Source organism: Anopheles nili, chromosome 2 (genome assembly GCF_943737925.1).
Source record: "Anopheles nili chromosome 2, idAnoNiliSN_F5_01, whole genome shotgun sequence".
Classification (NCBI taxonomy): domain Eukaryota; kingdom Metazoa; phylum Arthropoda; class Insecta; order Diptera; family Culicidae; genus Anopheles; species Anopheles nili.
Window position 1 is genome coordinate 71,934,414 of NC_071291.1, and position 17,988 is coordinate 71,952,401.

Below are 17,988 nucleotides of genomic sequence, written 5' to 3' on the forward strand. Positions count from 1 at the left end.
TGCGAACAAATGCACGCGGCTAGAAGCCGGACGTCGTAAATCAAACCTTGCTCACTTCGCTGGTTGCCGACGTACGGGGTCGAACGGTAGAGCGACCCGGTGGCAACCGAAAGCCGACGGTTGAGGACTTCCGGTCGCAGGTTGTAGCTCCCTTCGACGGTCGCCGATCCGGACCGGAGTCTTCAACTCTGTCGTCCAGCTCGTGGGTCGTCGCCAGCCTCGATACTCCTTTGGTGGATCGGTTTCCGGTGCCTGCCGGATGGTGCCGTCGCTGTTACGACAAGCATACCATTTCCTTCTCGAGCGCTGAGCCGTCGGTCTTTGAGCTGCCGTTCGGTATCATTACGATCGTCGTCTCCTGGATATTGCTACCGGATGGAATTGCGAAGGTAAGGGATTAGTTAGGAAAAAGAGTTTCAAAAAAGAGCTATCGCCGATCGGTACTAAACACCCAGACGTCCTCAATTACCGAACGGTTCCCCAAGGTAATCGATAATGATACCAGACACCTTTCGATTTATTTCTAAAGATGGTGTTCTGTCAGTCATTAATCTTCTTTTAACGATTAGGAGTGCTTTAAAGGCCCTACGAGAAGTGTACAAAAACGCCGAAATTAGCCAGTCTACAATTTTTGCTCGAATAAATAAAACTGTGATTACTAATTCGACCACTAGTAACAGTATAATCTATTAGCACGTTTATCTTCCATTTGTAAAATATAATTATGTGCTACACATTTGTTACCGATAAAGCCCTGCAAAATAAATGAAGACATTAAAATTGAATTTTCCTGTACAGCTCGTCTTTCAACTCCATAAACCTGCTTCACGCGGTCCCAACCGGAACCGGAAGGAACGCCACCTTGGCAAAAGCCAATGGCTCGGCTACAACCGAATCGCAATTGATCGCTCTTTTATTGCTCGAGCCCAACGCGCCATTGTTTTAGCCGAGGCCATTTCGCACGCAAGTAATTATGGGCAATTTGTGCTCGATTAAATCGATCAACCGTTGGCAGGAAGCCACTCCGGAAAGAGGAAACTCGGGAGTCATTTCAAGCATCGTTAAATATCGATTCACCCGAATCGGTGTCTGCCGGTTAAAGCCATCCCACGAACCACCAGGCTTGCCATCATCCTTCCAGCTCATTACCGAGCCATTTTTGCGCTCATTGCGTGCACCGTGCGCCACATTAAACTCCCATCGATGTTCACGATGATTTCACCGCACGCTTCGATCTGTCTTGCCCTACTTTGCGTAGGCAAAGTGCTCTCTGTCTAGCTCTCTCTATTACTCGAACTCCCTCTTACTCTTTTTCGCAAATGCTTCCTTAGATCCCCATCAAAATGTCCTCTTATTTCGGCCATGCTTTTTGTACCGCCGTAATGCATTTCCGGGCATACTCCAATGACGCTTTTTTTTTTGGTTGGACAAATAAAAGGCCTGCTAAATGAACGCATTAGTCGTGGATTAACGTCACCATTCAGGGAATTTAATCAAGCAAAGAGATTAGCCGCTTTAAGGAGCCATCAAAGCAAGGGGTTACGTCCGGTTGCTGGTAGGCTGAAAGTGGTGTGTCATTTTATTTCCGGCATCGCTTTGGAAGCTGCGCACGTGGTTTACTGTTTAGTCAATTGTTGATCAATTATTGCCAGTTATGAAAAAGGGGGATTTTCATGGTAACAAGCGTGATATAAAACTTCTTTTGTCTGTTCGTTTGCAGAAAATGTCGCGTTTCAATAAATCTCCTTTACAATACCTATAACGGATGCTGAGTCGGCTTTACAATGCCGCACGCTGAGTGAAACCGTTTGATCCAAGATTTTCCTGCGACCTAGTAACCGTCGGTGGAAGGTTGAGCTCCGAGTGAACCCAACGAGCACGACCGTGCTACGACGGCATGCTATCCCTGTAATCCACCTGTGGCGGGAAGTAATCCCCGATAAGATGGGGTTTAGTTCACATTTGATGGGAAGCTTGACAGCTTATCAACCCGGTAAACCTCGCTGTCCATGCTGGTGGACGTGAGAGCAGGCAGTCACGTGCCTGCGGAGGTAGTTTCTCGACGTTGCAATGGCTACGCGAAGGAACTTTAATTGAAGGGCGGAACGCCTCCGAACTCCGTCGTCCGTGGATGATCCGTGTGGAATGCTAGATGGTGCCAGTTGCGGTTGTGGTCTAATTTGGTTTACCTTGGCATCGGGCCATTGAGCGAACGCACCCTCGTTGTTTCTACGGGCCAAATAATTTTGACAGTCACTGACAGAATAGTAATTTTTCGAACATTTGATGAATGTTGAGGTTATGTGAGCGATTCCTTATGCCAGTAGACCTCAGAATTTGTGTTCCTTTGGTGAAATGAGTGCTGTTTTGACATTAAACTGACGGGAACAATGCTACGAAATCCTTCTTTATATATTTGAAAAAAAAAATATTTCCATAAAATAAAGTGGAAGTCGAAAACAGTTAATTCAAAAGCTTTTCTACCAAAGCCCTGATTTACCTTGAAGAAAAAAATCAATCCATTTTCGTTAGCGGTATCTAATGCTTGATTAAAAAAACTTTATGATCAAGCATAAGCTTTCAGCATACAAGTTACATCATCTCGTAGTTGACGTAGAATTAAATTGCAGAACACTCTCGGAGCCGCTAGCGAGATTCCGCGAAAAACTTAAAAACGTACTCATTTCTAATTGTGCTGGTTTGTCAATTGATCTATTTGCTGCCATTGCGAGTCATCGTAAGCATCAGTTTTTAGCATTCACGAAAGCTTTCACGAGCACCCTCTTGAGACACGTTCGTTCGGGCACCATCACCGTCGGGGGATGGTCTATGCCATTCTATCTGAATGAAATCTCTCGCATTTGCTTGTTTGAACCATGGTGGCACCATATGGGAAAACATCAGAGGACGGGCTTTTCTCCCTCGGCGGGTAATGGTTGGAAAATAGCAGGAATAGCCTAACTGCCTTATGGTGTTTGGAAGCAGCTGAGCCAAATGAGCTAAGACAAAACCCATATGAAATTGAATGAAGCGCAAATTAATATACCAACGCAAAATGCCGGAACATTTATTCAAAAGCTCCCCTGTCTTCCTAAACGCGTGGAAGTAGGAGTCTCTAGTCTTGAGAGTATCATACTTTGAAAAATTCGTCAGAAAAATGTATCTGAAAGGAGCAAAAAACCTCGTTAAACATGTCTTCTAGCGCCAATTTAAAAATAAATCTCGCCTAATTGTCTACCGGCAAACGATGTTGGCAACGTGAGCATCGAACAACCGTCGGAAAGGGTCCTTTGATTGAAAAGCTTCGCCAGATCATGCTTTGTTCAAAGTTCGGCTACAATTAGCTGCCATATTGTCACGTCTGTTGCCTGGGAGGGAAGGATTCGTGAGTTGCGAGATCGCGAAAAAAGATTGAACAAATTAACTAAGGCAATTTAAACGGAACAGTGTACAGAAAAGTTCCCGACTCTCGTTCAAAATGTCCCGGCTCGAATCCATGTGACGAAAGCATAGAAAATAAACGCCATCTCACAATGGGCTCGAAGGAAGTGGTCGCCAACGATTGGTGAAACAATGGATGGAAATAAAATCAAATCAGGCACGAAAACTTCCTCCAGTCACGTGACAAATTTGTATGGAAATGCTAGCGGCAGCGGTATTTGATTCTGGCTACAATAGAAACCCCATCAATGGGGGCAAAAACGCGAAATGGAAAATTATACGAGACACAATTCCACGCTCGATTGCCGAAAATCGAATAATTTTATGCTTCAGCAAAAAACAAACGCCACTGACACACAAAACAAAGATGGATGCTATTTTTGGAACAACCAATAAGCCACGGCATGTTCTCGCCCGCGGGTGATGGACGTCGACAGATTGGCCTTTCGTGCGGGGCGTAACAGCTGATGTGATGGTGATTTTTCCCTCCCCAATTTCCCGAAGCGAATCGATACCGTTTTGAGATTCACACATTCCCGCATGACGCCTCGGTTGTATTAGTTTTTATTCTTCTCCCCTAGGGAAGATTACGTCAGCGGAAAATCAACATTAATCATGGCACGCATCGTGTGTTGCAATTCGCGCCATTTCCCCACAAAAAGCACTCAGATGCTCAATGCTCTTAAGCAGGCAGTTTTCTTACATGGAAAGGGAGGATTTTTCCTAAATGTCGGTAAATGCACACCCATCAAGCTGGTTTATCGATTTCACGACTAAACAAATATGCAACATAAACGAACGAGACGGGATACAAAAAAAATCTTATAAATTAACGAGAAAAGTTTGTCCCCATCCGGCTGCACCGTGAGGATTTTCTGTTTCGGAAAATCTCCACTACGGAAAATGGTGAGGAAAAGCGTTGCCGAGACTGGCAGCATGGTGATAAAATTGATAGTTGGTTTTTCCGCCTTTGCCTGAGTTTCGTGCGGTTGGTCACGTTCACGGCCAGTCAGTCATGACCTTCAGCAATGGGGAAACTTGTCCAAATGAAAAAAAGAAAAGCAACCAAACCACCCTTCATGCCCAAAGCGATGCAAGATGTAGCGCGTCTCGTGTAATGAATTATATTCATGCGACAACGAAAGGACACAGCGTGGTGCTGGCTCAGATGATATTCCCTTCGTCACAAACGAGCAAAACGAAAAAAGAAAAGAACATAGAACCATTGCTGCCAAGAAAAAGCGCACAAAATTGACAGATACCATTAAGGATTAGTACCATAGCCACCTCGCCGCATCATCCAAAGCGAGGCTTTCTTCTAACCAAAATTAATGGTGACGGTTGGATTTGGATTGATTTTCGGCTTGCTTTCCAACGGCTTCATTAGCCGGCGCATGTGAAATCTCCTACCGGGCGATTGTGTGTGCATACAGGACACCTCTTAAAATCATTCTGGTGTAGGCCTGGTGTTGCAAAACAGTGATACATCAGCCACGGCAGACAGATTATATTGTGCCCACCCGCTGGATAGTAATGGCATCACGTTGGTCGTTTTGAGACGCGTGTCCTTCCTGCGCACGCCATTCGAGCGGTCCGAGACCCATTCATCATAATTTCTTACACAGATCTCATCACGCTCGGGGTATTATATTACTTCGACTCGAGGGCACCTCCAAGGAGAAAGCGCTTTTGACTGCCTCATTTGTCCTGCGAAACACAAATGGAGGCGCCTGGTGTTTCACGATCTTTTTGCTGCTGGGCTCTTACTTTTCATGCCGTCCGCTTTCGTCGTGCTGGGGTATGATTCCCAGCATGTGTTTGGACATCATAATAAGGCTTTTTGTTTGCAAACGAACCGGCTTTGGGAAACGAGCAGTGTTTTAAGAACGACTTATTTCATCCACTACGAATCATCTGTTCAGATGGATACAGCTTTTCCGGGGGTAGATTTACCGCCAATCGGAAAGAGCCTAAACAAACAATCTTCTTTACCCGTCCGATTATCGGAGGGTATGAATAATCTTCAATCCGTTTGCAAACCTTGGTGATTAACTGCTGATTCCTTTTTGCATTCAATGAGTGAGGCCAAAATCCATGATTATTGGTAGAAAATATTTGTTGGCCCTGAAAATGCTGTAAAGAAATGATTGGTATCAAACGGTATTAAAAAAAAACTATGGTTTGATCAATGTCTGAATGGTAAATACCATCGGAATCTTTCGCATAACATGTACTGTTGGAGAATGTTGTCCCTTATTTACTTTTACAAATAATTCAACCTGTAAGCAAAGTTGCAATAGGCTTGCAATGCCGGGGAAAATACTCTATTTTCCGGCCACACACAACTGAATCTCCCTCTACAACTAATCCGTATACTTACATCCGGAGGGACTGCATTCTTTTGCTGGTGTAACGCCGGGACATGGTGCTGGTAAGTGACGTGTCTCTCGGTGCCAGATTGTCTCCATTCCGGCGTCGACTGCTGGACGGTCCGTCGCACAATAGATACCTTTTTCCGGAGTGTGGAGTGTAGAAATAAACAAAAAAAGAATCTTATAGTACGAGAGAAAATAGCTGAAACAAACGGGAACCCTCTCGATTAGCGACGAGTGGCTGGGAGATGGATTTCTCAGTGAACCTTTTCCTGTCTGCCGGAAGGCGAAGGTGAAAAGTACGACCGAATAACTTCACCCTGAGCTTAACCCTCATTAAATCAAAGGCTGATGGGATGTAGTATGTACTAAATCGTTTTTGGGAGAAATTTATACAAAAAATAAATATTTCCCGGCATGATCAGCAGGATTTCCTGAAAAATCTCGGATGCGTACCGGTTGAAGTGTTTCCGGAAGGCGCCGCTGACACAATATAGGGCCATCGGGTTGGCGCAGCTGTTTGCGAACGAAAGGCAGAAACCCACTATTCGCAGCGCGTGCCAGAAGCCGTTGTAGTCCTCGTTGAAGTTGGGGCTATCGAAGTCGAATGAGAAAGAAGAAAGAAGGAAAATCGAAAGATAATTGGATGATTAAAAATAAAGAAAACTGGGATTTCAAACATTATGTTGAAATTATGTTGAAATATTAGTGCTTTAAATTATGTTGCAGATAATTGCTTCCTTTTGTTGTGTTGTGTTCTTCTACAGGAACCTTTTATCTCGATAGGCGAAGGTTCTTCACCGTAAGATTCACCTTCTTCATTGGGCAGTTTCTTTTATCAGACAAGTGAAAGGAAATGTGAAAGAAATGGCGAACGAAGGGTGTGCTTTTAGTATTCGTTCTGATTTCGAATCCCAAAACATCGGTCCCTGTATGTGGATATGATTTATCTTGTGGGGTGAGCAGGTCTAGAAAAGGTCCCGCATGAAAGAAACGTGATCGGGAGGCCACTATCCATAGAACACCTGGTGAGCGAGAACCGTCCCCTTTGAATGAGCGTTTCCTTTAGTCCTTAGAAACCCTTTTTTTATTCATTTCAAATCGTTTCGCTTGGTTATACTCGAATGTTTGCTTACATAAAGGCGTTGCTAGATACTTTCACACTACCACTTCCTAAAACCCAATTTCTAAGGGAAAGACTTTGATGAATGGGAGGGCTGCTTTCCATGAGCACAAATGTAGCCAATTATGCTACATTAGCTGGGATTGTGCACGATGATTTGCTCAATTTAATTAGGGATGTTGGTAACATTTGTAACGAAAATTAAAACGTTCTCAGCAGCCTTCGCGTTGAAGAAAAAAGAGGAGCTTACAGCGTACCATTACCAAACAATGAATTCATTTATGCATCACATGATTAATCGGTTTCATTCAGTTTGATAAATTTTGGCAGAATTTGTTTCGTGCGCCACTCCTCCTATGGTATGGATGAACATCCAAAAGAACTACTAACACAATGGAGGATGGCAGAGAAGGAAACAAAACGCTCTTTTACATGCGTATTATCGCGACATGGGTGTAACGACGGTAACAAAACATTTCTAAGAAAAACAAAGAGATGAAATTTCACTAAGGAATGTCTTGTTGTAATAAATTATTATACACCTTGCCAACAATCATCACCTAAATTGCTACACGCGGTGATTAACCGCTTGTAGGTTATAAGTTACAAGAACACTTCCTGCTTTGCCCATGCTCCCAACATTACATACTTCAACCACGCTTCAGATACCACTCCGGCAATCATTAAATGCGTATTCTTAGCGAAGCGCCGCGAAAGCGCCAAGTCGTTTTCTTTCATTTTCTTATTTTCCATTACTTTTCATTTTTATGCAGAGAGACCGCGGAGGATGCGAGACGTTAAGGAAATTTCATTGCTGAAAGGACGTCCGAGTGGATCGTTGAGGGATGATGGTTTGGTTTTTTTTTGAGGAAGTAATGCCTAGTCCGACATAAATTCGCAAATCATCGACCAACCCTTAACCCATCATAATTTGCAGGCTCTTTCTAAGAGAAGGGAAAAATGTCCTGTCAATCGACCATACGTGAGTCATAAATGGGGAGCTTTTGTGCATCCTTTCGAAGTAGCAGGATGAAACGTAATTAAGATGGTGATTTATAAAAAAAAGTTTGCTAAGTAAGTAACAGATTTGGATTATTGTTGAACTTTATTTTGAGCTCAATCTGCTGTAAAACAATAATCTCATGCATAATTAAACCAAACTTGGCTGGCTGTTGTTAAGGATAACAATCCACAACTATTTTCATATACAAAAAGCATCAACATGCTTGGAATACTGCAGTTGTTCGTTCGGTTGGTGGCTGCTCGCAAAAAACGGTGCTAAAGCCACGCCTTACTTTATCCGCCACATCATCCCTCAACTCACCGAGCGAAAGCCGAAAAGTTGCACACAACTCGTTGAGAAACACTTCCTATCTGATTACGCTCAAGCGTGAAAGTTCATTAAAAACAAAGCAAGCCGGCGTTGTAAACCATGACCCGGTGTGACGGGCGACGTACAAGAACGTTCATTTTTCAAACCACCTTCCCCGACTCGTAACGAAGACATGGCATTTTGGGTGTTTTGTGGTTTTTACTCCACCAACTCCAAGCCCCGTCAACAGCTCAGCCGACCTCCCGAGCCATGTTTATTGTAACGCAAATGAGCTTTGCAATTACAACGGTCCAAACTAGTACTCGGCAAACTACAGCGTGGTTCGCAGCGGAACAGAGAAGGTTGAAATTTTGACGTGAATAATGGCACAATAAGGATATGCAGTGCAATGTTGGTTTGAAAGTGTTCCCAGCGTGCGTTGCGGTAAACTTTAAGCGGTTTAGCGGAACAGCATGATGTCTACAAACAGATTCTTTTCGTGACAAAGTATGTAACACGAAGTTCACTCGCCGATGGATGCTCTTCCGAGCACGTAAAATTCTGTGCTTGTGTCAACATCTGTCGTTGAACACAGTGAAAACAATTGTTCGTGTGCTGGTGGTATAATTATCGTATGAATAATCCATGTGACGAACTAGCGAAAACTTCGAGCACATGCTTTATGCATCGTGTTGCATGAACAGTTCGAAACACTGCTCCGGAAAAGTGCTCGAGGATGCGTGAGAAGAGTGTTTCGATCGATTTCGGGGAAGAGATCCAGCCGAAACATTCCAACGGATGTTGAAGAGAGAAACCGAACAAATGGATTCTTAGGATAAGATTGTGCACGCGAGACATTTCCAGCAGATGTTACGGCATTACGTTCCAAACAGCAGACATGTTGCCGAGGTAAGCCTACAGATGAAGGCAAAAGCATGATCTTCAACGTTCGCGTTGGAAATCAATGTAACAGAGCTGTATCTTATTTAAGAGGAAAAGAAAAAAAACATGCTTCAGAATACTTACTTATAGTAGAACCACAGCATAAACAGGTGGGACGGAAGGAAACAGATGCCGAATATGACTACGAACGCCAGCACGGTGATGGCTACTTTCCGACGAGCTTTAACCTGTGGGCGGACGATGGTCCATGTGAAGTCCATCGAGTAGGCGCGGTTGTGGGCGATTTTTACGATCCCAAAGTGACATGAGCGAGATGGATCATAAAATGAAACAGCAAAAAAAAAACACGAAGTAAACGAATGACATCAGTACACTTTTGGTTTGTTTTTCTTTATGATTAGTTTACATGTCGTGGGTAACTTTTCTTACGGAGAAAATTTTGAGTCGGAACTACGTAGGCTGTGGTAAGACAAACATCAACTTCATGACGTATTTGTAGAATATATTTTTTGGTAGCTTAAAAATACTTATCTGTATGCGTAATTTTGTTCACTTTTTTTTGCAGTGGTAAATAAAAACGGTTCGGATCGGTTTATCACCAATAAAAAAAACTGCTTAACGAGCCAAATCCAGAAGTTCAGGATTTATCGATTCATAATCTACACCAGATTACGTTAAAAGCTTTTCCTGTTACTGGGGGCATATTTTATGTGTTTCAAGTACCCATTCCCGGTTCTCACACCCTTGAATAGTCTCGGTTTTCTATTCACGAGATTTCCTCGTTGTATCCAACCGACAATCAATTTCCACGCCACTTTCCACGCTTGAGTGCAATTGGGTACAGTGCTTAATCAGTAACACACCCATTAAACAGTAGTGAATAGCGTTTTATAGTTTAATGTGTAATTTAAAAAAACTAAAACCGGTCAATACACCCTGAGTTAAAAGCACCTCGCGCTGTGCACAGAAAGACTTTTACGTGGAGTTTCGTGCAGTCACTTGAAAGTTTTTGTTTATAATTTATTGTTTGGAACAAATCGATTCTGACCTGTTAAATTGGAATTTCAGAAATGAACACAATATCAATTGAAACGAGGGTATTTTCATTTTGATTTTTGAGAGTTATTTACAAATTTTTTAGAGTTTTGAAATCATGCTTCAACGCTCGAAAGTATTGCTTATAATGCTGCCAATAATGAAAAACTTACGAAAACTAACTATACTCAACCAAGCATAAATATTATCTTTCCAGGTTTACTGTGTATATCATGAAAACTTGCAGCAAATCATGCAACTTCAGAACTGGTTGGAAAATATTGCTTGCATCTCATTATGGGATGGCAATGAGATTAACTTATCCTATGCTCAGCTTTTCTACCATGACCCTTTGTTGCGTTGATTGCGAAAAAAGATTATACGTGCTGCAAAACGCAACCAACGGTGGTCACAGCAAGTTTCTCTCATTGATTCTGAGAAGTGAACAATAACAGCAGCAGTAATGGAAAGGAAACTTGGCATAATCATAGCCCATGCGAACTTCTCTCGACAGCATCTTGGATGTCACTTTGTAAAATATTATTTTACTTCGAGCCAGAGTGAACTGAAATCTTTTAAGATAGAAAGTTTTCAATTCATTGCTGCCGGTCTAATGCAATTCCGTCAAGTTACCAATGATATCGTTAAAAGAACATCTGGTGTATTGTTTTATTGCATTCTAGAATGATAATGCTATCAAAACGGCTGACAAAGACCGGCTGGTTATCATTACAATACTGCACATTTTAATGCTTTATCCAATATCTCGTTCTATTGTGAACGTTAGCATAACGAAGCACAACAGGATAAAACTATGATATAAATAAAAACATTCTTTTTTATGCCACAAACGAAATGCAATCCATCGACCATAAAGAACGGAACAATGGAAATTGTACCGGGAAACCCTCACAGCACTCACCTGGCGCACCGTTCCCTGCATCTCGCCCGGTACGTGGTTGGCGCTGTGGATGAGGTGACGTGCGATCAGTGCGTAGAAGATGCCAATTATGAACAGCGGCACGGCGTAGTACACGAGGAACTTGCCCAGGACCATCCCTCGGGCGTACTGAGGTCCCCATTCTTCCGGAAATGGATAGCAGAAGTAGAACGACACGTCCTTGTTGACGATGACAGTCTGCGGGGTATTTTGTTACGGCAACAAGAATAAATATGAGCGTATACGTCAGGCTAAAAAGCTAATTTATGCGTCTGGATAACGAAATAGCTCCATATTTTTATCATATGTGCTTGGTTTTGTTGTATTTCAATCAATCGAATTCAATTTAGATGGCATTTAACACTAATAGTGAAAGAGCTACGCTGACGTATGAAATGATCGATTTTAACTATATCAAAGTGTTTTATATTAAGATAAATGGTTTGATTATGATACGTTTTTTTAATCTGTGATTATTTGTTCAAAAGTTTTACTTATTTGAAAACTTTTACTCACTGTACAGCTACAACATAACGTATAATATTGAAAAAAATGATATTTTAGGGAACACATGACCGTTTCGGGTAACATACCTTGATATGCGATCCAATGATGGCCGGTACGGCAAAAGCGATGGCTAGCAGCCAAATCAGAACAGCCGTCGTGATGGTCATGCGTGTGGCTCGCCGTCCACCACCTAGAAAAGGATCTACTGCAATGAGTGTGTGTACGTGTGTGGCGTGCAACAAACGTGTGTACGTGTACGGAAAAAGGATGATGAAATGATTTGCACCAGCAGGCAGATGGAATGGAAAGAGTGCGTGGAAAAAATATCGAACGAAATTTCGAAACGAAAAACCAAAAAGCAGGCAGCGAAGGGGCTTGAGAGAAACCATATTCATCATTCTACGTTTAATTGAAAGAGGAGAAGTTATTGCAAACATAAGCTGAGAAAAAATTGAACAGAAACACAGACACACACACACACACTTTCCAGCGAGTCCTACCGTGGGCGTGAAACTTCCGGAGCGGGTCGACGATAGCGAAAAACCGATCACCGGAAAGAGCAACGAGGGTGAACACGGACACCCCGATCGACACGTCCTTGATGAACTCGGACGACGTGCAGAGCAGGCTGCCCCACGGCCAGGAATCGAGCGTGTATATGATGGACGTGAACGGTACGGTCGTGACAATCAGCAACAGGTCCGCAAGTGCCAGTGATAGGATGTAGCTATGAGCAAAAAAAAAAATAGTCGACAAGAAGCGAAGAAGAAGAGTTGTTAATTAATTTAATACAACCGTCGGCTCGAATGGAGCGAATGGAAATTGTCGTATGGATTGCACTTCATCGGATGCGAGCTCGGAGCGAGAAGGAATGCAAAGCCAAACCGCGACCATGGCAAATAGTTGGCTTCGGAGTTACGTGTCACGGATACCGCTATCTACAACATCCGGCACCGGTGAACACAAACTAGCGCTGGCAATCGTGCTCACGGAAAGCTGGCGTGGAGGGTAATTGATGAAATTACGAGACGACGTCATGGCTTCAGACGACGTGTTCGCTGCAACATCTAGCTACTCAGAATTGTTTGATTTTCTGGGTTAGGGAGATGCAGGTAACGAGGGTGCAAATAACTTGCAAACGAGCCTTGCGGCAAGAAGCCTTATGGATTTATTGATAAATAAAATCTAAAACACGACGCATCGGACCGTTTTGGCATTGAATGTGGGTGAAAACCCCAAGATTTCAACTGTGTTTTATCCCACACTGAATCATGATCTCAATACTTTTTATAAATTTAAAGAGCTTATAAAACGTACTTTACGCATCGAGCTTTTTGATATATGACGTTAACATAAGCTTACGCTACGAAGTACACTGCAAAGGAACGTGGTTAGTTTGGATGCAGAAAATGCATGAGTTCGAAGAAAAAAAAACCCTGCAAGCATCATCGGCTTCACGCTCATTGGCTCCGCACCTCGATCGTATGGCGCCGTGCCGGCTAAATGGATAAATGTTTTACCATTTCACTCCGTGGTTTTGTTTGTTATCGTATCACTCAGCTGCAGCAATGGAGCAGGGAAAAAACCAACTACCAAGTCCGAGAACGACAGCGATTGGACTGAAAAAGCCAATAAAAAGGACCCGAAGGAGAGGATCGTCAATGAAAAACAGGTGGATATGGCAACGGATAGGGCAGTACGCCCCGAAGACACCGTAAATTGCATTTATCGTGCTTGTTTATTCGAAACGCCACGAGGAGGAGGGCGCAAAGCGAGACCATCTCCGAGCGGCTAAAACCACAACACATTAATCCTGATTGCGGCTACCGGTTTACCGGGATGCTCTCTGTGTTGCTTCAGTGCTCTGCTTTGGATTGCATAACTGAAACGTTTTTGTCGTTGATCCTTTTTTTTCACCATTTTGCAGTAAGTGGTTGGCCATCCATAGCAGAAGAAAATACAGCTAAGAAAACCATTATTTTTAGTTTCTACGATTAGCCTGACACTACTTAATTGAGGCAACATAAAGATTAAAAATCCAAACATATGGCCTTTTTAGTAACACACGGAAGAACGCGTGAAAAGATCCTGTTAAACGAGTAGAAGAACTCCATCACTTTAACTGACCTTTCTATTCAAAAAAGTTTTTTATTACAACATAAGTAAGTGTGACTCTGAAAAAGCCATCTGCCCTCTCCCATCTTTCCAATCGTTTGACCATCGATCTCATGTGGCCTCGACCTTCTTGAACGGCTGTTCCCTATGGATAGCTCTGCTTCGGGAATGCCTTCCACAGCTAACATGGCTATATTTGAGAGAGATGTCGTGGAGACGGTTGATTTATGGGTGGCTCCACAGAAACAACGCGAATCTCATCCCCAGAGCCACTGCCCAGATTTCGCCATTATTCACGACGGAACCATTTCGTTGTCTCATCCTATTGTCGGAGCAAGAGAACGCAATATGGTGCGTGAAAAAACGCTTTCTGGTAGTAATATCAACCGCAGCAGCAAAGTTGATATTTATAGGCTTCATTGGCCTGTCAGAAAGTTTAACGTGTCGTTGTTTTTTTTGCGTAACAACTTTCAAGAGGGCAGAAGAATGCATCTCCTGCTTTACAAGGCAGCTGTAGGTGTAGTACAAAGATTCTCAATTTGAAATAAGCCGTGTGAGGTATAATTTCTCAGTTCATTTTCACTGTGGGTAAATTTATACCAATTTTGAAAGATTTATTGGAGGGGCTTTAATTAGTTTATCCTACTTTGGTTTAAATTATACATTTAGTAAACAGCTAACTGCACCATTCCCAGTCTAGTAGGCATGTATAGAAGCATTTAATAATCTCAAATTATTGGAATAAAAAAAATTTTCCCGAAGTGCTTTCGACTACATTCTAGTTCATCATTATAAAATAGATATCCTTGGGCTGCTTCCACAAAAAGATATCTGTTTTTCTCGGTATTTCAGGATGCCCTGTGAATCTCCCATCTCTCACTACATTCAATTACATTGGACTTACTGCTTAAGCTTTTTGCGCAGCTCGCTCCATTATGAACCTGCCCGACACTATTTTACGTTCAACTTAAAACAAAGTTCTCGCATTCTGCTTCCCGTTACATCCACCATCACCATCCAACCCGTGCTGACCGTTCGCGTGAAGCGTGTAAACCTAAAAGGCTCTTAAGGGTGCTCAATGTAAAACACGCCTTGCCAGTAGCAGTGCCTGCGGGAGGTTTTTTGGAAACTATCCAACAATCGCCCTGCGGGAAGAAACGCTTCTAATTAATTCTGGCACGGTAGGGCCCCATTCCGGGAGCCGCCATTACATCGGGTGAAACTCAAAATAGCTGCTCTGTCGGGTTAGAGCTGCTTTCCGGGAACGGTGGATCTTTCACTGGTGAACAAGAAAGCGAAAACAGTACCCACTGGATGTCATTGGCAATTGCAAGTAACATTCCAAGTGTAAAATTGATAGTAAAGCACGTTTTTATAAGTTGTGATGAAGTTGCTTTTATAGATAATAACCAGTCAAGCCTACAGAGTGACTTTGAAGTTTATGAACTTTGAACAAGGTTTTTACAAAGAAATCATCGTCCATTCGTGGTTGCTTCGGCAGGAAAGTGTAAACCCTTAAAAAAGACTATATTATCTATTTTTCTTCGTTCATTTATTTACGGTATACTCTAAAACTGCTGGTGTTTTCGATAGAGTTAAAACCAAAAGAACAACATCACACAACAACCTTGGTTACGAAGTGTTAATTAACATCATGATCAGATTAATCGATGTCGCAACCGGCCGCAAAAGCAATTTATCAACTGATCCAAACTGTTTATTCTCAAAGGATAAATTTCGCAAACGAGAAAATGACATTTCCCGATGCCATTTCCCCCCAAAGGCGAAAGGAAAGATAACTAATCGATTTTGATATTGGTGCCAACGGATATTGGATTTGTTGCGTCTTGTTGTTTTGTAGCTTTTCTTAAGTGCCATCTTACTTCAAAGATCGGGGCAAAGTTTCCCGGTCTTCCCGTCCATGACCCCAATGCAATATAGCTGCACTCAGCGAGTACTCACGTGTTCGGAACGTTCCGCATCGCCCGGTGTCGCAGGAACACGATGATAAGCGTCCCGTTGCCAATCACGCCGACGATGAAGATGACCGCAAACAGGATCGGCACAATGTATGTCTCCGGTCGCAACCCGTACGGTGTGTAGGGCGTTTCGGTGGCCAACGCCGACGATGCATTCCACGGGCTGGCCGAAGAGTTCAGCAGCGTCTCGAGAAACTCTAGCTCGCTTACCGGAACTGATCCAGCTGGCAATGGCTGGCCGTGGAGAGTGGCCGGTGTGTGGGTTTCTTCAGCGTACACGATACTCCCGAAAACTTCGGCGTCGTCGGATTCCGAGTTGGAATCGTTGGCCCCGTTGGCAACCGAGTGCTCGTCAAGCATTGTCATCATGGCGGATGCAAGCATGTTCCAGTTGGTGCAACTCGTTTGAAGTCCGACGTCACTCGGAAGCGGGCATCGGAGTGTAAAGTTAGAACCGGAAGTGGAGGTGTCCTCTTAGCTACGATCTGCAACGGTACGTGAAACAGAAAGGTGGCAAATATAATTTAATACGCTCCATTATGAGCCTGGCTCATCCCCAGCTCCCAAGGGCGAAATCTACAGACACGTGGCGGAGCACCGACGTGAAATTCAATATGTGTGCGATTAATTCCTCCTCTTTCCATTCCGAGAGCACACAACGACTATCACCCAAGCAATGACTTGCTTGCTGCTGCAGGAAGGAAAGAAGATGAGTCGCTGCTGTGATTGAAATTTAAAGCTAATGAAATTCCTCCAAACACGCAACGCAATCAATCGCTGCTAAGGACTTCCAGTCTCCCAAATCCTCAACGTGCGCTTCCCGGTGTGTCGGGGTTATTAGTTGCCATCGATCCACCATCTACTCAATTATAGGCTACGCGGGAGGTGACTTAATAAAAGCTCCCGATCGATGAGTTGGTAGCAACGAAAAAGTCTTGTCATTTGTTTCGTCGGTGATGGAGTGATTCCGGCTGGGATTTCACGCCGATTTGTTTGATTGGGTAAGTTGATGTAAACAAAAAAAGAGAATCACAAAAAAGGACTCTACTCAGTTGCTGATGCAATGATCCGTAAAACATGTCCGTCGATGAACCTTTCTTAAACAATGCACTAGAAAAGTGTTTGTTGATTGCTGCAGAGCTACGTACATATTTAGGATTATACCAGAAAACGTCTAATTAGATCGGCAGTACCACTGATTGAGAAAGAATCTATTCTATGAATTCTTCAAAACAAAGATTCTTGAATTCACAAGTTAATTACTTGCGCCTTATTCCGAAGAAAACGTCTCGACATTGTAGTCCGTCATCTCCAGCTGTAGTTACATTTGCGCACAGTTCACAGAACAGAACGTCACTGAAAGGACGAAGCTTTTGATCATGAACGCATGCAACTGTTAATTTATCAGCTGACGTAAAGGAGTTGTCCACCAACTTTCACAGTCCTATTTTCGACTTGAACACATGGTTTCGATTTTTGATATATGCGTTGAAAGACGACACACTGGAATCGTAGATGATTGTAGACGAAGAAGGCGTCATTTGTTGACAGCAAATCTCGTCCGACCATGGACCATGGTTTTAGATTTTTTAACACTTCCATGTAGTTTTATATGAATATGATTTTTTTTGCTATTCAGGCGCCTGGTGCGCCTGGTAACTTTGCACTATTAAATTTTCTACAGCTAAAAATATTACTAAATATTTCCCTAAAAATCAGTACATGCTTTTTTGCCATGGAGCCGAACGGCACGCATGGTAACCCAATGGAGGCGCCTGGTGCCTGGTCAATATTGTTCCTGACCAAATCAAATGATTATGATCATATGTTATTAATATGATCATCATTATTAAATTGATATGAATGAGGCAGTATACTTTCAGCATCTTTGAGACGTCCGTAAAAACGGTCACGCTGTAAAGTCACGTATATACTTAAGTGCAGCTGCACGTTCGACAGTTTCCCTTAGATCAAAGGTTCGTTGCTTCGCAATAACATTTCATGGTACATGTACTTTACAAACGGTTTCAATGGCAGGGTAACCAGCCTTGTTAAATATCTAACGATGCAATAATGTAGCACGTACGTCAATTCTTTGCATAAATATTTACGTAACGATAGTTCAATCTTTTTTGCTAGTTCTTTCCTACCAAGTGTTGTAGAATCCAATCAATACCTCAAACTTGTGACTATATAACAGAAAGAATCTGCTACAATACTAAGCTATCGTAACCGCTACCGTTGAAAACAATCAGCTGGAA

General features: G+C 42.9%; 1 protein-coding gene across 1 annotated transcript; it reads right to left on the minus strand.

Annotated features, from left to right (window-relative positions):
• Window positions 1–274: 274 nt before the first annotated feature.
• On the minus strand, window positions 275–16,111 carry LOC128730458 (neuropeptide CCHamide-1 receptor-like). The gene is made up of 8 exons (XM_053823505.1): window positions 15,711–16,111; window positions 12,134–12,360; window positions 11,720–11,823; window positions 11,109–11,324; window positions 9,275–9,378; window positions 6,270–6,407; window positions 5,822–5,950; window positions 275–368 (listed from the first exon to the last, which is right to left on the minus strand). Exons 1-8 carry the CDS (start codon window positions 16,109–16,111, stop codon window positions 275–277), a joined length of 1,413 nt encoding a protein of 470 aa, XP_053679480.1.
• Between the last annotated feature and the right edge of the window lie 1,877 nt (window positions 16,112–17,988).

Coding starts and splice junctions, on each gene's coding strand:
- LOC128730458 (XM_053823505.1), bottom strand. CDS start 16,111: ATGCTTGCATCCGCCATGATGACAATGCTTGACGAGCACTCGGTTGCC. Junction 6,408..9,274: donor ATGCTGTGGTTCTACTATAA/GTAAGTATTCTG, acceptor CGACTTCGATAG/CCCCAACTTCAACGAGGACT. Junction 5,951..6,269: donor TTCCGGAAACACTTCAACCG/GTACGCATCCGA, acceptor CTCCGGAAAAAG/GTATCTATTGTGCGACGGAC.